Source organism: Salmo salar, chromosome 25 (assembly GCF_965601325.2).
Source record: "Salmo salar chromosome 25, fSalSal1, whole genome shotgun sequence".
Taxonomy (NCBI): Eukaryota; Metazoa; Chordata; class Actinopteri; order Salmoniformes; family Salmonidae; genus Salmo; species Salmo salar.
In genome coordinates, this window is record NC_138315.1 from 36903109 (window position 1) to 36924039 (window position 20931).

General features: G+C 44.4%; 1 protein-coding gene across 2 annotated transcripts in view; it reads left to right on the forward strand.

The window, feature by feature from the left end:
* Window positions 1-20931, forward strand: part of LOC106586671 (uncharacterized) — a 127395-nt gene that overhangs the window by 35050 nt on the left and 71414 nt on the right. For both annotated transcript variants that reach the window (XM_014174188.3, XM_014174189.3), the window contains exon 4: window positions 19683-19763. In XM_014174188.3, the coding sequence (XP_014029663.2) occupies window positions 19683-19763 (81 nt within the window). The remainder of the gene's footprint in view (window positions 1-19682; window positions 19764-20931) is intronic.

Sequence of the window (20931 nt, forward strand, 5' to 3'; positions counted from 1 at the left end):
AAGTGTGTGTTACTCATATTGTGTAGGCCTGTTTTTGAACTACAGGAACCATCATTTGCTTTGGCCTCAGATGAAAACATACACCCCATGAGGTTATATTAAGAAAGATACAATTCTATTATGGTAGAATAAACTATTTTTCTAACTTCCTGACTGTGGGATGGGACACGCACTCAGAGAGAGAGAGGTGTGTGTGTGTGTGTGTGTGTGTGTGTGTGTGTGTGTGTGTGTGTGTGTGTGTGTGTGTGTGTGTGTGTGTGTGTGAGAGAGAGAGAGAGAGAGGAAGATCACAGGAGGCTGGGGGTGGGGAGGACGCCTCATAATAATGACTGTAATGAAGTGAATTGAATGATATCAAACACATGGAAACCATATGTTTGATGTGTTCGATACCATTCCATTCCGGCCATTACTATGAGCCCGACCTCCCAATGAATGTGCCACCAACCGCCTGTGATCCTGATAAGGCAGGTTAGCAAGGTAATCCTCTCAGAGAAAAAAACCCATGTTAACCCACTGTGTCTGGAAATAGCCTGGCCCCAGAGTTCTTGTGCTTTAGCCACTTGGCATATAATAGTTGTCTAAAGCACAGAGCTAGCCTGGGATCAGGGTAGTCTGGACATGCTTCAACACTTGGTTCTCAATATCCAAGAGAAGCAATGGGGATGTAACAAATAATGTCTGAAGACGAACACAATATATACTTAAGCATTATATACTTAATATACTGCTCAAAAAAATAAAGGGAACACTAAAATAACACATCCTAGATCTGAATGAATGAAATAATCTTATTAAATACTTTTTTCTTTACATAGTTGAATGTGCTGACAACAAAATCACACAAAAATAATCTATGGAAATCCAATTTATCAACCCATGGAGGTCTGGATTTGGAGTCACACTCAAAATTAAAGTGGAAAACCACACTACAGGCTGATCCAACTTTGATGTAATGTCCTTAAAACAAGTCAAAATGAGGCTCAGTAGTGTGTGTGGCCTCCACGTGCCTGTATGACCTCCCTACAACGCCTGGGCATGCTCCTGATGAGGTGTCGGATGGTCTCCTGAGGGATCTCCTCCCAGACCTGGACTAAAGCATCCGTCAACTCCTGGACAGTCTGTGGTGCAACGTGGCGTTGGTGGATGGAGCGAGACATGATGTCCCAGATGTGCTCAATTGGATTCAGGTCTGGGGAACGGGCGGGCCAGTCCATAGCATCAATGCCTTCCTCTTGCAGGAACTGCTGACACACTCCAGCCACATGAGGTCTAGCATTGTCTTGCATTAGGAGGAACCCAGGGCCAACCGCACCAGCATATGGTATCACAAGGGGTCTGAGGATCTCATCTCGGAACCTAATGGCAGTCAGGCTACCTCTGGCGAGCACATGGAGGGCTGTGCGGCCCCCCAAAGAAATGCCACCCCACACCATGACTGACCCACCACCAAAACGGTCATGCTTGGAGGATGTTGCAGGCAGCAGAACGTTCTCCACGGCGTCTCCAGACTCTGTCACGTCTGTTACATGTGCTCAGTGTGAACCTGCTTCATCTGTGAAGAGCACAGGGCGCCAGTGGCGAATTTGACAATCTTGGATTTCTCTGGCAAATGCCAAACGTCCTGCACGGTGTAGGGCTGTAAGCACAACCCCCACCTGTGGACGTCGGGCCCTCATACCACCCTCATGGAGTCTGTTTCTGACTGTTTGAGCAGACACATGCACATTTGTGGCCTGCTGGAGGTCATTTTGCAGGGCTCTGGCAGTGCTTCTCCTGCTCCTCCTTGCACAAAGGCGGAGGTAGCGGTCCTGTTGCTGGGTTGTTGCCCTCCTACAGCCTCCTCCACGTCTCCTGATGTACTGGCCTGTCTCCTGGTAGCACCTCTATGCTCTGGACACTACGCTGGCAGACACAGCAAACCTTCTTGCCACAGCTCGCATTGATGTGCCATCCTGGATGAGCTGCACTACCTGAGCCACTTGTGTGGGTTGTAGACTCCGTCTCATGCTACCACTAGAGTGAAAGCACCGCCAGCATTCAAAAGTGACCAAAACATCAGCCAGGAAGCATACGAACTGAGAAGTGGTCTGTGGTCACCACTGCAGAACCACTCCTTTATTGGGGTGTCTTGCTAATTGCCTATAATTTCCACCTGTTGTCTATTCCATTTGCACAACAGCATGTGAAATTTATTGTTAATCAGTGTTGCTTCCTAAGTGGACAGTTTGATTTCACAGAAGTGTGATTGACTTGGAGTTACATTGTGTTGTTTAAGTGTTCCCTTTATTTTTTTGAGCAGTGTATATTCTTAATACATTATACTTAACCTCATCTGATTGACCTAATGGTTTGGTTGATAGTAGTTGACTGAGTGATACAAGAACAGTTTCTGTTGGAGTGAACGGATTTGGCCAGTGAATTGGTCATGGCTGGTTAACAGTACTGTTCTAGGACATCAAAGTGTGGGTCACATTCCTGACTTCATTTAAGAGACTTAATTTGTCTCCTTCAGCTGTGACACAGAAATCACTGAAACTAAGTTATGTGACAGAAACGTCACTCCCATTGATTTCTACATTATTGTACACACACCCAGATAAAAATGTATTGTAGTATTACCTGGTAAATGTATATATGATATGTGAATAGATTACATGTTTTATCATTGGGAAATGATTTCTAACAGATTGATGAATGTCTACAGATGTAGGGCATATATATGCGTGTTGTGTGTGAAGACAGTCTGTAAATCCTTCACACTCATACTTGGGATGTCTCTAAACGGGCATAGGGAGACCACATACATGATTAACAATCTGCTGACAATACACACACACACACACACACACACACACAGACACGCATGCATGCATGCATACATACATACATACATACATACATACATACATACATACATACATACATACATACATACATACATACATACATACATACATACATACATACATACATACGCGCATACAGACACAGTACAGGCATGCACAGTCACACAACTCACAGATACAGACACACACACTTACACACACATGTATTCACTCACAGAGAAAGCTAATGACAAACTCACACATTTAGAAGTACACACACACACACACACACACACACACAGAAAATTACTTTTATGTTTCCAATGATAGATGTCTAAGGCCAGATGTGAGATTCTGTGAAGGATTTGCACCTCATCTTTAATGTCAAACTTTTCTACATTTATTAGAGTGAGTATTGGCAGCTGGTATGGTATATCCTGACATGCACAAACACAAACACACAGTCACAGTCACATTCCAGCTTATTAAAAACAAATGGAGTGGCCATGTGGAGCCTCTCCCTCCCTGTACTCCTCTTCTCTCTGCTCTGACTCAAACCTTCCTCCCTACCTCCCCTGTCTGGGACAGAAGAGACCCTGAGCACACTAAAACACACACACGCACGCATGGCACGCATGCACGCACACACGCGCACACACGCGCACACACACACACACACACACACACACACACACACACACACACACACACACACGCACACACGCACACATGCACACACATGCACACACACACACACACACGCACACACACATGCACACACACACACACACAGTGAAATGGCAACAGAGGAGAGACTGGAGGAGAAACAGTCTAGAAGCTGGGTCTGAAGATAATGAAGAGAGAGGAAATGAAATGTCAATTAAATATCAATTAGATGTCAATTCAATGTCAATTAGATATATTGCATCTACTGCATATCTAATTGTTGTGATTTATGTTGAGTAGAATGTTTATTGATAAGATGCTACCTTGTAAAGTTGATTTGAAGGACCACAATCTGATGGTCCATTGAAACCTTCTCCATCCCCTTGGGGGCAAATGTAACCATGACAACAACCTTCTCAGGCTCCCCCTCGTGGCCCCTTGCTAGAAGTCAACAGTAGACTGGAGTAGGAAAGAAATTCTGCTGGGCCAGGGTCAGGGAGTAAAGGACAAAATTCAGGACCCCATAGAGCATGAGAAACTACCTTCGCCAAACGGTCTGACCATGAGGTCCACGGGCGACTAAGGCTTGAACCAGTCACGGTCATGTTTCCTGTGGTTTAAAGTCAGGAGATTCAGGTACCTTCAACACCAAAGGCACTTAGACTGAGATTGGTGTAGTTAGAGGTTATATTTTACCTCCGTCTGACCTCTGATTGATGTATTTCCTCTATATTCTACTGATAATGGAATATCAATAGTTATTACTTGAGCAGTATTACTTTAGTGTTTCCATTGAGCGTGGTGTTTCAGTTTGAGTTTATTTGTATTTTTACAGGGACAGTGCACATTAATCAACGTTTCAGTAAAAGTGCCGGTTTTAGCCAGCCGGCTAATTTTCAACCGCAGTCCCTGGGCAGGTTATTAAAAACTATTTCAATAACAATACATACAATCACTGAGCAGTGAGCACACACATAGCAACATAGGACAAGCAAGACGTAGGATGCAGACAGAGCAAAATAGCACAAAAAGCAACAAGACAAAATCCATAAAAGCAACAAAGTGTTTCCACACCTCACAAGCTACAGACAACAGACAACATGGAAAGCGGCAATACACAGCTAGGGATTATGTTCACAAGTCTAATTGACCTTTAGCCATGTCTTCATGCATTTTGTGAAAGTGTGATATGTGGTGCAGTTATGTGTGTCTGATGGCAGTGTATTCCAGACATGGGAAGCTCTCACAGAGAAAGCAGATTTACTAAAGGTGCTTTTCCTTAACGGAACTATACAGTCACCTCTCATGGCAGACCTTGTGGATCTGCTGCCATATGTTTTGGTTTTCTGTTTAACAAAAGTACTGAGTGGAGGGGGAGCCAGGCCATTTAGGATCTTGAATACAAGACATGCGTCGGTGTATTGCACAAGTGTAACGGTTGTCGTCGGGAATGGAGGACCAAAACGCAGCAGGAATGTGGATGCTCATCTTGTTATTTCTTTTTAAATTAAGAGAACACCAAAATAACAAACCGAAAAACACACGAACAACAAAACAGTCTTGTCAGGCACACTCAGCAAAACAAGAAACAATCTCCCACAAACACTTAACCAAACACATACCCATATATAGGACTCTCAATCAGAGGCAACTAGAAAACACCTGCCTCTAATTGAGAGTCCAACCCCAATAAACTAGACATAGAAATACAAAAGACTAGAGACCACATAGAAAATACAAACCTAGAACATAACCCCAAAAACCCGGAAATAATAAATCAAACACCCTACTACATAAAACACCACCCCGAACCACATAAACAAAATACCCTCTGCCACGTCCTGACCAAACTACAATAACAAATAACCCTTATACTGGTCAGGACGTGACAACAATACTTTTCCAACTCAGGAGCTCATGCTTTTTGAGGATGTAACAGGGATGATGGCTATTGGGCTTCCTATCAAGCACTTTGAGAGCATGTTTGTAGACAGACTGAATGGGTTTTAATGTTGTACAGCAAGCTTGGGCCCAACTAGTCAAGCAGTATGTTAAGTGGGGGAGTGTCATAGATTTGATGTACAGTTTTGCTACCTCTGTAGTCAAACAATTTTGTATAAATCGGAAATTAGCTAGGTTGAATTTGGTTATATAAGTTACCTTTTTCACCTGCTTTTTAAAAGAGAGGTTGGAATCAAGTATGATGCCAAGGTACTTAAAATCAGATACCACCTGGAGCTTTTCCCCTGACACATAGACATCTGGCTCAGGGGCATCAGTTGTCCTCTTTGTGAGGAACATGCAGACTGTTTTTTTTCTCACATTGAAATGCAAACATGAGTCCATGAGCCACTTTGTAACCTGGACCATTACAGTAGTGAGTTCTTGTGCAGCTTGTTGTTTGCTCTTTGCATGCACATATATCACTGTATCATCTGCATACATTTAAACTTCAGACCCAGTACAGACAGAAGGCAGATCATTAAGGTACAGGCTGAACAAGAAGGGCCCCAGAATTGACCCTTGGGGTGCACCCACATCATAGCTAAGAGTGGGCAACAGCTCATTGCTCACTCTGACACACTGAGTTCTGCCTTCAAGGTATGATTTCATCCATCTCAAGGCATCAGGGGAAAGTTGAACTTGGACAATTTTATGATGAGAACCTCATGATTAACAGTATCAAAAGCCTTCCTTAGGTCCAGAAACACAGCCCCAACAACACCCCCTTTGTCCATCTTGGACTTCACATTTTCCAGAAGAAAGCAGTTGGCCGTTTCTGTGGAGTGTTTTGCTCTGAAGCTGAACTGCATGGAGTGTAATGTGAAGGGCCTGTTGTTGAGGTGGGCAATCAGTTGCTCTGCTACACACTTTTCAACAACCTTCAACACCACAGGTAGTATACTAACACTCTTTGCAGTGTTACTATGGTCTTTCTCCGTTAACTTTTTTTCGATTCTCCCAGCTCAATTTAGAAATTCCCTTTGCTTCACCAATTATGTTAATAAAAAGGTTTGCCTGTCTGATTTCTTTCATCACCTTATTTCTCAACATGGTAAACCTACGTCTGTCATGCTCTAATTTGAACATTATGGTATGCTGTGTACTGTCCATTCCTGTGGAATGGTGAACCAATGTGTTTGGTGTTGATATTCTCCGGCAGTAGATTGATTGTGTCATCCCAGCAAGGACGCACTGAGATTATCAGTAGAGCAGCTACATAACTGACAATCATGGCAATGTACTGGAGATAAAACACATCACTGTACTGGAGATAAAACACATCACTGCACCTTCAATTCTTGCATGAGTTACTTAGCTGGGGTCGGCGTACACCTGATGTTTTAGTTAAAATAACAGCATCTGTAGGAGAAGCAGCAACTGCTGCACCACCCTCCCTTCTGTCTGCCATCTTCCACGTCATGTGCTGTGAATGTTCTTTGTCATGGTGAATACCCTGTCAGGAGTGATCAGACGATTACAGATCAAGCAGTGATCCTGACCTCTCGTCCTCTCTGATCTATGATCTGTGTTCATGTGATCACCTGGAGCTATGGGGAGTCACAGAGAGACACAGTGTTTGTGCTCCAGTTCTTCGTTTCATGTGTGTAAGAGAGAAGCCATCTTTGAAGAAAGATCATCCATATCCATCACTTCAGGTTGATTGAGCTTGATGACTGTTTTGACATGCCGCTCATGATCAGTATATGTACATAACCACCAATTTGTGAGACTTATGGTAGAAGTTAACCACAGACACAGGGTCAGTTTTTCCATCCCCTTTAATGGTTAACGATAGAATAGGAAGTAAGGTAATCTGATATTTGATCATTGTTAAGGTGATGGTTTACATGTGCAGTGTCCACTCACGTGATTGCCATCCTAAAAAGGCTCAGAGAACCACACATACTGTACATTTATGTAGACAATCTCAACTCCAAACATGTAAGTACAGGCGGACACAGGAGATCCAATGGGTTCATTAGAAATTACGTCATTGTTCTCTCCCCAAAGCCCTGCTGTCATTCCCTCAGTGATATGCCTATCTTTGTGTTTCCTCTCCATCTGAATAACTCTATTTGTCCGGGACAGATTAATGACCTGTTAGGGATTACCAGATGTCACAGGAAATGATGCACCAAGAGAGTTCTGGAATGTACACAGGCAGGTCACCCGTGATACAACTCAGTATTCGACATCCATCCATGTCTGAGGATGTTGGAAGATGACGTGGAAACCGGCTACTAGGGGCAACAGTGAACGCTGTTACCTTCAAGCCTCTGGTTACCCAAAAGTTGCATGTTCGAATTCAGTGATAAAACATAGTTTTTTATATTTTTGCTTTGAGCCTATCCCAAACGTTAACCCTAACCTTAAGAATTCGGAGTTAATAAAGTTGAAACGATACAGATAAGTAACCAAAAACTTCTAAATTTGACGTTTGGAACAACAAGTTGGAACAACTTATTTGAGGAACATGGATGAATGTCGAATAATGGCATGAGACTGTGAGAGCTTGTTGAAATGTACAAGCTGTGTGTATATTTGACTCACCACCTGGATTTGGTCTTATGTAGCAAAATTTGAAATTGTGTTTTTTACATTGGATAAAAGTAGAGACTCAGCGCTACAAAATGGTATATCATACACTGCATTTGAGGAACAATGGGAAAGTAATTCTGCTTTGAAAGTTGATTCACTTGTAAACTCACTTTTGAGAAAATGGCCTTTGAATGTTTTGGTATCTAGTGAAGAGCTCTTCTTTGTCTACACCCATTCAGCATCGTTCACACCCTCTTAAGCTTTATTCCCACCCATCTCGCTTCGCTCTCGGAGCGCACACTTGACGCTCTGGCCGATGATTTGTTTACCTATGGATAACATGAAAACAGCCTAACCAGCTTTGCTGGCAACAACTTCATTATGTTTTTTTGCAGACGTTTACTGACACCGGCCATATTCAACGGGTGTTGTGCACACATCACGTATCGTTAGCTAACGAGCCAGACAGCTAACGTTAGCTTGTTAAACAACAATGAACATTTCCAACAATGCCACAGTGCTGGGAGCTAACCAACCAGGTTCAATGTTAGCTAGCTAACATTAGGCTCTAACTAGAAAAGCAAACAACTGGTATACGAATAATAACGTCAGCTAGAGAGCCAGCCAGCTAACATTAGCTAGCTAGCTAACAGTACACTTTAGCTTAAGACATATAGCTAGCTAGCTAGGTAAACAACATTTAAGATCACACACGTCACGTAACGTTAGCTAACAAGCCAGCCAGCTAACATTAGCTAGTTAAACAACAATGAACACAGTGCCAACAATGCCACAGTGCTGGAAGCTAACCAACCAGGTTCAATGTTAGCTAGCTAACATTCGTCTCTAACTAGAAAAGCAAACGGCTCTGGGATACGAATAATAACGTCAGCTAGAGAGCCAGCCAGCTAACATTAGCTGGCTAGCTAACAGTACACTTTAGCTTAAGACATATAGCTAGCTAGCTAGTTAAACAACATTTAAGATCACACACGTCACGTAATGTTGGCTAACGAGCCAGCCAGCTAACATTAGCTAGTTTAACAACAATGAACACAGTGCCAAATCATGTCGTTACTACCCTGCATGAATATGGCTCTGGGATACGAATAATAACGTTAGCTAGCTAGCTAACAGTACACTTTAGCTTGAAATGAAACCACTTTCTGTCAAAATTAGAAATATGTAATATCTGAAAATGTAGGGTATAGTCCAGATGTATAAGGTTAGGGAATAGGCCAGAGGTATAGGGTTAGGGAATAGGCCAGAGGTATAGGCTTAGTGTATAGGCCAGAGGTATAGGGTTAGGGTATAGGCCAGAGGTATAGGGTTAGGGAATAGGACAGAGGTATAGGGTTAGGGAATAGGCCAGAGGTATAGGGTTAGGGTATAGGCCAGAGGTATACGGTTACAGAATAGGCCAGAGGTATAGGGTTAGGGTATAGGCCATAGATATAGGGTTAGGGTATAGGCCAGAGGTATAGGGTTAGGGTATAGGCCAGAGGTATAGGGTTAGGGTATAGGCCAGAGGTATAGGGTTAGGGAATAGGCCAGAGGTATAGGGTTAGGGAATAGGCCAGAGGTATAGGGTTAGGGTATAGGCCAGAGGTATAGGGTTAGGGTATGGGCCATAGGTATAGGGTTAGGGTATGGGCCAGAGGTATGGGGTTAGGGTATGGGCCAGAGGTATAGGGTTAGGGTATGGGCCAGAGGTATAGGGTTAGGGTATAGGCCAGAGGTATAGGGTTAGGGAATAGGCCAGAGGTATAGGGTTAGGGTATGGGCCAGAGGTATAGGGTTAGGGTATAGGCCAGAGGTATAGGGTTAGGGAATAGGCCAGAGGTATAGGGTTAGGGAATAGGCCAGAGGTATAGGGTTAGGGTATAGGCCAGAGGTATAGGGTTAGGGTATAGGCCAGAGGTATAGGGTTAGGGAATAGGCCAGAGGTATAGGGTTAGGGAATAGGTCAGAGGTATAGGGTTAGGGTATGGGCCAGAGGTATAGGGTTAGGGAATAGGCCAGAGGTATAGGGTTAGGGTATAGGCCAGAGGTATGGGGTTAGGGTATAGGCCAGAGGTATAGGGTTAGGGTATAGGCCAGAGGTATAGGGTTAGGGAATAGGCCAGAGGTATAGGGTTAGGGTATAGGCCAGAGGTATAGGGTTAGGGAATAGGCCAGAGGTATAGGGTTAGGGAATAGGCCAGAGGTATAGGGTTAGGGTATAGGCCAGAGGTATAGGGTTAGGGTATAGGCCAGAGGTATAGGGTTAGGGTATAGGCCAGAGGTATAGGGTTAGGGTATAGGCCAGAGGTATAGGGTTAGGGTATAGCCCAGAGGTATAGGGTTAGGGTATAGGCCAGAGGTATAGGGTTAGGGTATAGGCCAGAGGTATAGGGTTAGGGTATAGGCCAGAGGTATAGGGTTAGGGTATAGGCCAGAGACGTGTGTGTGTCCTTTGGAAAGACTTGTGTCCTCATTGGTCTTTCTGAAGCCCTTGTCATCGGGGGACAGAGGTCTGGTTTTCTCTGAAGTGTGCTAAATCCTCCCATGATGCTTTGGGTCAGCGTGGGCTGTGCAGTGGAATGTGTTGCTCACTGGGGGTTGGAACTCCCAAACATTCCCTAAACCAACTCATCATCTCGTCACTGTACCCAAGTCCAATCCTAGAATACTGTCCACTATACTGTCCACTAGATACGTAAGGTCCTAAGCACAGGCTCAGTCTGTCTGGTATCATCTGTAGTCCTCCTGTCCTGGTCTGGTTCTGTCTGGTTCTGGATCTGGCTTTGGCTCTGTGGCTATGTGTGTTTACCCTGGCTGGGCTGACACAGTGGACGTGGTGGGATGTGGTTAGGAAGTGGTTATGTTTGTCAGGTGAACCACAACCACTGTGAGTCAGATTGACCACAGGTTGACCACGCTAACCAACAACAGTGTTGGTTTGTTATGACTGAGTAAAATGTGGTACTTCAGTTAAGTCACACTTGCTGCATTTTAAGACACCAGACACACCACAATGACAAACACATTACTTTATAACTAGTACTTTAACAAAAACATCATAACACAAGTTTCACTGCATGTAGAGGTTGGCCAGCCAAACATTCAAAACAGAAACACCAGATCAGTGACATATACAGCAAGGCAATGCAGGGGTGTCATGCACCCCAAAATCTGAGGGGGCACAAAGTATGAGTACGGCCTCCCGTCCTTTAGTTTGAGAATTTTGCATTTTTCAAACAGCATTTTTCAAAACCTTTTTCAAACACCTTCAAACATCATTAAGATACATTCTATGTAATAAATATGTCTATTTTTCTGCATATCTTAACATACCTCTTGAGCTGTCTGTATCCTCATGCCTGGTTTTTAAAGAAACTAAATATGCTTCTCTGCATTGGTGCTAAAACCTGGGTAAAAGATTGAAAGGAATGTGAGTCTTATTCAGTACGTTTAGTTATTGCTTGCTTTTCTAAAGTCTACCGACTAGGCATGCCAGCTAAGATTAGACAAACTAGCTACTGGCTTCTTGGTAGACAGTTATGAGATTGGGAGATTGGGAGCCTACTTTTTTTTGAAGGACTAATCTGAGGGGTCACTGTACCCCTGTGCCTCCTATGGGCATGACACCTCTGAGGCTATGTACAGTACATCTGCCTTAATGGAGGGATTTCTCAGCCTGCACTATGGCATTAATAATGTAGTGATAGAGATGGGTGGTGTGTGTGTGTGTGTGTGTGTGTGTGTGTGTGTGTGTGTGGTGTGTGTGTGTGTGTGTGTGTGTGTGGTGTGTGTGTGTGTGTGTGTGTGTGTGTGTGTGTGTGTGTGTGTGTGTGTGCGCGTGTGTGCGTGTGTGTGTGTGTGCGGGTGTGTTATCTACACAGTAGGACATTCTATAGGAGTTGATGAATGGGTTAGGGAGTGTAGTCATAAAGACGAGGGAGGCAGCATTCTACTAACTCACAGATTTCTTCATTAAGGTAGACATTCATCTTACAGCAACCGCCCACTGAGACCACCTATAGACAGAGACCACCTATAGACAGATTGACACACACACACACACACACACACACACACACACACACACACACACACACACACACACACACACCACCTCACTGAAGTCTCTCATTTCATTCAAGAAAAACAGAAACAGACTCTCAGGCACTTAAACAGCCGTAACCTCTCTAACCTTTCATTGAGGCGGAATGATGTTGTCATGGGGATAAGGGGCATTATGTTATCATGTTGCTGTTTATTTCCTTGGCAGCAGCAGATGTTTGCTAGCTCGAACTCTGTCATTACTGTCATCAGTGTCCTGATGTGAACAGGCTGTCTCAGTCTCCTCACTGGACATATGCTCCGGGGGTCTGTGGGGGTTGTGCAATCCTTAGTGAGTAAACATGTAGGAAAAGAACTGGATGTACACAGACAGAGGGGTCTCCATTCTGGGCTAGGGAGTTCTCTCTTGGTGGTGAATCAGCAATCGTCTGGTCCCAAGACAGATAAACTAACCACAGTCCCGAAACAGTATACGTCTCTCCTGGAAGGGTTTGCAGTATGCTTACCAGGGGTAGCTTAGCTGCAATACTTCAAAATCTCACAGTAATAATGAAGAAAGAAGTGAATAATAATTTGACCTGGGGGAAGATGCAGTATGTGACCTGGATAAACTAAGATCATTTCCTCCTGACCTCTCTCCCACTCTTTGGGACAGTGTTTCCTGTTAAAGTAGACTTTAGCTCACATGAGAATACTAGTGCATGGTAAGAGATAGCCTTGAGCCACAGTAAATCATCATGTGTTACACTTTAATGGGAAGGGATCATTGGTGCCTGTTTCAGGGGAAGTTAGACTTTACAGGAAACAAAGCCGTTAACTTTGGCAGTCTCTCCCATGAAGCTGCTCTTAACGCTTATCTGGGTGAGTTACGATGGGCATCCTCTCCACCACTAGACATGTTTACATCCAAGAGGTCGTATGCATGTCCCCCCCAAAAATATGTTACAGTTTGGGAAGATGGGAACAATGTGTGTCTCTGTGTGTGTGTGTCTCTGTGTGTGTGTCTCTGTGTGTGTGGTGTGTGTCTCTCTGTGTGTGTGTGTGTGTGTGTGTGTGTGTGTGTGTGTGTGTGTGTGTGTGTGTGTGTGTGTGTGTGTGTGTGTGTGTGTGTGTGTGTGTGTGTGTGCATTTAAAAAAAAATATTTAACTAGGCAAGTCAGTTAAGAACAAATTCTTATTTACAATGACGGCCTAGGAACAGTGGGTTAACTGCCTTGTTCAGGGTCAGAACGACAGAGACCCAACACTCTAACCACTAGGCTACCTGCCGGCCCAGACACTCTTTCGCATCATTGGTCAGATCCCCCTTTACGTCTGTCTGTTTGTTTATCATTGTGGTCAGCGCTGTCTGGAATATTCTGGATTCAGAAATGTTGGAACGTTTTTCATTTTCTTTTCTTTTGCTCTTTTCTCGTGGTCATGCTCTTTAGACATTTAGATATCGCACGGGTAAAACATAGTCCACTACAGTTCAAGATTTAAGTGCCACAAACCTGCAGTTCACGTGGTTTCAATTTGAGTGTGCATGCCTGTTTTCTGATCAGACAGCCCACGGAGAGTAGATGGTTTTGACCAGAAAGGGTCTGATGGACCACACAGTCTAGCTTGCTCTGAGCACGACACGTGAAAGATAATTAACATTGGACGGTCACAGAAGAAACTAGAAAAGTCCTGTTTCAAACAGAAACAGATTATACAGTCTGGTTTATTGGAGTCTATGTGGTGCTTGTCATGTTGTGTTTCCTAGAAACATACAGGATATGCACTAAAACTGTAGCTCAGCCTTTCACAATAGCAGTCCCAGACTGTCCAATGCATTTAGATCAGGGGAGGAAGTATTTAACATCCATCTCAATTCATCATGTGAATATTTACATGCGAGTTACTGTACGTTAACATTGGAGGTCTGCGGTGTTCTCTTATACACTCCAAAGACATAGAGTCTAACAGATTAGCATTCCGTCCTCCATTTTAGATCTTTTACTGAGGCAGTTTCTGTAGCTCTCCTCTGTCACCCTGGCTGTCCTTAACACTGTGCTGAGGTGTTGAGCCTGGTTCCTGTCACGTCTACTCCCTCTCCGGCCTCTGGGTCATCAGGCTTCTGATTATCCCGCACACCTGTCACCGTCGTCTCGCGCACCAGCGCCTCGTGACACTCACCTGACTCCATCACCTCCTTGATTATCTTCCCTACATCTGTCTCTCCCCTTGGTTCTTTCCTCAGGTGTTATTGACTCTGTTTTCATGTCGGTGCGTTGTTTGTATTTCGTGTTCATTGTTGCCTTTATTTATTGTAAAACTCACTCCCTGAACTTGCTTCCCAACTCTCAGCGCACTCGTTCCAGTTCCAGTGTTGACCATGACACTGTTGAGACTGGGACTGGGTCCTCTGGCCCAACGGCTTTGAATGCTGTAGGAGTCAGATAAATGTTAATATACCAGATGCTTGTCGCTGAGCCAAAATCCTTAGCTGTGGTGTTGGGCATGTGGGTGGTCTGATCTGGTGTGATCAACTGTTCAGAGAGAACATTCTAGAAGGGTGTCTGGCATCGTGTCTGGGACCGCCTAGAGCATTGTCCTACATACCTGGTTCTGAACCTGGTTCTGGACAGCTGCAGTGTGTGCTGGCCTTGGTCCCAACCCAATCAACTTATCCTTAAGCATGTCATGAAATAGCTGAGTCAAGAGTGTTCATTTTGGGATGGGACAAAAGCCTCCACACTCTGTACTCCCCACAGGACCAGGAGCGAGGAAGTGTGGGTAGAGAGAACGAATGGAGAGGAAATGAAATACCTCTGCCGTGTGTGTTAACACCTTGTCTTGGTTCTCGTGAACTCATTCATTCAGTTGACCTTTGACCTTCTCTGGTTAACCCCGTAGCATGTCTCCAAATAGGAAAAACAACAAACCAGGGTTATGTTTCTTCAGAGGATTTTAATAGTTCTGAAATTGTAACTAACACGAGCAATCAACTAACCATTGACCTCATGGTCAGGACCATGTTTTAAGCCTCCAAAGTGGCAGCTAAGCAGACCTCAATCCCCATTCTCCACCAATGAAACTCCTGGCCTCTCCTTGAGAAGCCTCTGGTTCTCTCTATGTGATGAAGGATGTTAAGGTGATTAGTGTAGCAGACCTGGAAAAGATGATGCTGGAAAGAGCAGGTTGTTGTGATGGTAGTGGGTGGGCACAGGATATACTGTAACACAATACCATTGTCTTCAGCTGAAATAGTCATCAACTATTTTAGGCCAAACCACAAAAGCAAATGGATTCCACATAGCCACATGTCATGTTTTTGTCCTCTTTTGAAGGGAAACATCTTTGTCCTATGTGTCTGTCCAGAGGTGATGTGTCCTATTGTGTAGCAGGTGGGGTTTCCAGTCCACTGTCCAGTCGATGCCTCTGTGATGTCACACCTCAGCAGGGGTACATCCCAATAGTCTGACATGGCTTCCTCTCCTTATCCTCTCCTGTACAGTGCTAGAACACATGCTGTGTGGAAGCCATATGGAGGACGCCTGTTGACTACCAGATTCTCTTTCACCTGTCCAGTTCTGTAATGTCAGTGCAGATTGAGGAAAAGCGGACAAAGTAGTGGAAGCTACTTTAGGTTATTATGATCTCAAAAGGAAGTGGAATTTAGACTTGAATGACACTGTCTCAAGTCAAGTCTTCGCTATACTCTTCAGCAGTCAGTCAGTCTGGGCTATCCCTCCCCACTGTATGCCTGTACTGAAGATTTACAGTCTGCTAAAGATGGGTCGCCTATAGATCCAGAGATCCCCAGATAGCTACAGCCAGTTAGGGAGGAAATTGAGCCTCAGGCATTCCATAGGGGAAGGGAAGAAGGTCCTTTGTGGTGGGGAAGATAGGGGATCATGAAAGGACATCATCTGCAGGGTGAAAGACTCTCTTTGTGAACCCGGGGAGGGTCTCAATGTGCTCTTTGGCAGATCTGTGCCCAACACGTCGTATAAGGAGGGAGAACTTCTACGATTCCTAATCTGCCACTTTGTCACGCTGAGAACATAAAGTAACCGTTTGGAACATTTTGGGAGTTTTTTGCAGGCGGGGGAGGGGTGGGGGGTTGGGGGATCAGGGTTGGCAAATGCTGTCTAAGCAGGCGCTGGTATGACTGAGTAGATGGGGAGTTAGGAGGACACAGTCCAATGATGTCACAAGATAAACCAGCCTTGGAGACTCCTTGCATGTCAACTATAGACTGACTGTCTCAGATATATAGGCTGAGTCGCTCGTTCTATGCATTCAATTCTCTGACAGGGAAACAGTTTGGGCAGGTTTTCCAGGGAGTGTTTGCTTTCCTTTCATTGCTATTCACTCTCAGGCTCAGCTGTGGAAACTCTTGTGGAACATTAAGCATGCAAATATGTCCTTTAGGTCAAATAATAATAATAATAAAAGTAACACAGAAACGGCCAACTGCTTTCTTCTGGAAAATGTGAAGTCCAATATGGACAAAGGGGGCGTTGTTGGGGCTGTGTTTCTGGACCTAAGGAAGGCTTTCGATACTGTTAACCATGAGATTCTCATCACAAAATTGTCCAAGTTCAACTTTTCCCCCGATGCCTTGAGATGGATGAAATCATACCTTGAAGGCAGAACTCAGTGTGTCAGAGTGAGCAATGAGCTGTCGCCCACTCTTAGCTATGATGTGGGCGTGCCCCAAGGGTCAATACTGGGGCCCCTCCTGTTCAGCCTGTACATTAATGATCTTCCTTCCGTCTGCACTGGGTCTGAAGTTCAAATGTATGCAGATGATACAGTGATATATGTGCATGCAAAGAGCAAACAACAAGCTGCACAAGAACTCACTACTGTAATGGTCCAGGTTACAAAGTGGCTCAGTGACTCGTGTTTGCATCTCAATGTGAAAAAAACAGTTTGCATGTTCTTCACAAAGAGGGCAACAGATGCTACTGAGCCAGATGTCTATGTGTCAGGGGAGAAGCTCCAGGTGGTATCTGATTTTAAGTACCTTGGAATCATACTTGTTTCCAACCTCTCTTTTAAAAAGCAAATTCAACCTAGCTAATTTCCGATTTATACGAAATTGTTTGACCACAGAGGTAGCCAAACTGTATTTCAAATCGATGATACTCCCCCACTTAACATACTGCTTGACTAGTTGGACCCAAGCTTGCTATACAACATTAAAATCTATTCAGTCTGTCTACAAACAGGCTCTCAAAGTGCTCGATAGAAAGCCCAATAGCCATCATCCCTGTTACATCCTCAGAAAGCATGAGCTCCTGAGTTGGGAAAATCTTGTGCAATACACCGACGCATGTCTTGTATTCAAGATCCTAAATGGCCTGGCTCCCCCTCCACTCAGTATTTTTGTAAAACAGAAAACCCAAACATATGGCAGCAGATCCACAAGGTCTGCCATGAGAGGTGACTGTATAGTTCCCTTAAGGAAAAGCACCTTTAGTAAATCTGCTTTCTCTGTGAGAGCTTCCCATGTCTGGAATACACTGCCATCAGACACACATAACTGCACCACATATCACACTTTCACAAAATGCATGAAGACATGGCTAAAGGTCAATCAGACTTGTGAACATAATCCCTAGCTGTGTATTGCCGCTTTCCATGTTGTCTGTTGTCTGTAGCTTGTGAGGTGTGGAAACACTTTCTTGCTTTTATGGATTTTGTCTTGTTGCTTTTTGTTCTATGTTGCTCTGTCTGTATGCTACATCTTGCTTGTCCTATGTTGCTCTGTCTGTATGCTATGTCTTGCTTGTCCTATGTTACTCTGCGTGTGCTCACTGTTCAATGATTGTCTATATTGTAATTGTTTTTAATAACCTGCCCAGGGACTGCGGTTGAAAATTAGCCGGCTGGCTAAAACCGGCACTTTTACTGAAACGTTGATTAATGTGCACTGTCCCTGTAAAAATAAAATAAACTCAAACTCAATTATTATTTACTTTTGTAAAGCACCTTTTATTATACAATAATAATCTCAAAGTGTAAATACGTAAGTCATTTGCATTCATGTATGGCCTTATAGAGGTAGTAGTGTTTTATGCCTTAGTGACCACAGTGGCCTCTGGTGATCTGACCATTTGTCCAATGTCCATGCTACATGTTACAGAGTGCTTTGTGTTCCTGTTGGTATGCAGCCTAGGATCTCCATGGGAAGCCTGGGGTAGAGGTTCCAGACATTCTTCACTAGTGCCCCACTTACAGCCTGGAAATGTCCTGTGTGACCCACCAAGTAAACAGAACCATGTCTCAGACCACAACCCAGTCTTTAGCAGAACTGGCCACAACCCACCAATGGGTCCCAACCCACCAGTTAGTAACCACCATAGGTTATGGGACTTCTCTTTGATCATGTCTTGTCCACACTGAACTGTGGTCATGGTTGTTTCATGTTTGTGTTCAGTCCTGTACAGACTGCCTCGTGGTAGTAGCACTGGTATGCAGCCTAACGTCTCTGGGGAGTCTGGGGGATTGTTCACAGGCTCATTCTCACTGTCAGAATAAGGATGTCAGTCTACGACTCTGATGAATGGGAGAGTTTCATATAAAAGGAACATGTGCTGTCTGTCTGTCCAGTCTGTCTGTCTATCCAGTCTGTCTGGATGTCCAGTCTGGATGTCCAGTCTGTCTGGATGTCCAGTCTGTCTGTCTATCCAGTCTGTCTGGATGTCCAGTCTGGATGTCCAGTCTGTCTGGATGTCCAGTCTGTCTGGATGTCCAGTCTGGATGTCCAGTCTGTCTGTCTATCCAGTCTGTCTGGATGTCCAGTCTGGATGTCCAGTCTGGATGTCCAGTCTGTCTGGATGTCCAGTCTGTCTGGATGGCCAGTCTGGATGGCCAGTCTGGATGTCCAGTCTGTCTGGATGTCCAGCCTGTCTGGATGTCCAGTCTGTCTGTCTATCCAGTCTGTCTGGATGTCCAGTCTGTCTGGATGTCCAGTCTGGATGTCCAGTCTGTCTGGATGTCCAGCCTGTCTGGATGTCCAGTCTGTCTGTCTATCCAGTCTGTCTGGATGTCCAGTCTGGATGTCCAGTCTGTCTGGATGTCCAGCCTGTCTGGATGTCCAGTCTGTCTGTCTATCCAGTCTGTCTGGATGTCCAGTCTGTCTGGATGTCCAGTCTGTCTGTCTGTCCAGTCTGTCTGGATGTCCAGTCTGTCTGGATGTCCAGGGGTGTTAATGGCTGAAATGAGTCAGACGAACCACATCGGAGCAACCATTTAGCACACAGACCACCATACAAATCATATCCTCAGACAGTAGCCAAACTATCAAACTCAGTCATGCAATGACCCCACAGTCATAAACAACTACTATACACACCGTCTGTTATATACATATTATATTCACAGCACGGCAGATCCTGCGTATATAGGCTACTGTGTATAATTAAGCTACATGCGTGTTCAACTATACACATGCATATCCCATGTGCCACCATACACCAGACAAAACCTGTAAGCTGCACATGAACATATTACAGTATGTCTGGGGGTTATTACTGTTTATACATGCATGTGGTGAGATATTGTTTTGTTGTCTCTAACCCAGTTGTCTGTGATGTTCTCCAGGGTGGTAAGAAGCAGAGTGGGCCATGTGGAGGGAGAGACTGCAGCGGAGGGTGTAAATGCTTCCCTGAGAAAGGTGCCAGAGTAAGTCCTATTTTGTCCATTGTTCTGCTGTCTAACCCCTACACAACACAATGTGTCCCCAGCTCTATCTCCATCTCTAGTCAACCCTCCATAACTCTATACCACAGGTGGCTGGTGGTACCTTCATTGGGGAGGAGGGGCTCATAGTAATGGCTGGAACGGAATACATGGAATGGTATCGAACACATCAAACACATGGTTTCCAGGTGTTTGATCAGTTCTATTCACTCCATTCCAGCCATTATTATGAGCCGACCTCCCCTCACCAGCCTCCTGTGCTCTACACCTCTAAATGAAGTATTTCTATTGACTATAGAGGAGGTGTGAAAGCACCATAACAATGCAACAATAATAGAAAGATTACTTGAAGCGATAACACCCAACCAGACCTTCGTCAAATACGGACCATTTGAATTCAGCTCTATTACAGTTTGACTCCCAGTATATCTACCAATGGGCTGTTTCCCAAGCCCTTTGTCTCACGTCTTTATCCTCCTATCACACATGCTGTTAAGAGGGTCATGGCCCTATTAGTAAAAGGGAGTAGAGGAAGAGAGGTGAGAGGAGAGACGGGGAGAGTTGGGAAGGAGAGAGATGGAGAGTTTGGAAGGAGAGAGGGGGAGGAGAGTGGGGAAGGAGAGAGGAGGAGAGTGGGGAAGGAGGGAGATGAAGAGTTTGGAAGGAGAGAGGGGTAGAGTGGTGAAGGAGAGAGGAGGAGAGTGGGGAAGGAGGGAGGGAGAGAGAGAGAGATTACACACCAGGTTGATAATGAGATAATGTGCCGGGGGGGGCTGCACAATGAACCAACAAGTGGACAGGATCTGTAAGAGGAACCAATTAGTGAGCAGGGATATAGTCTTGGTGGTGGGTGTTATCACTTACACAGCAAATTGTCCATTGCTGATTTTTTTGTTTAACATTGCTAGTATTGTTTCAGGAGTTAAATTACCCTCTGTAAGAGTGAAATTAACACTCAGTGGTGTAAAAGAACCCCCAGTATTGGTGTTAATAATCAGAATTATTGTTTTACACTGTAGAGAGTAAAACAGTCCCATTAAAACCACACCCATCATTGTCATATTTCCCAGCACGCTCTACTGCCGATAGATTTTTTTCAGGATTGTTTTTCATATCTGTGTACATTAATTGTTTCATTAATCTTATGTTA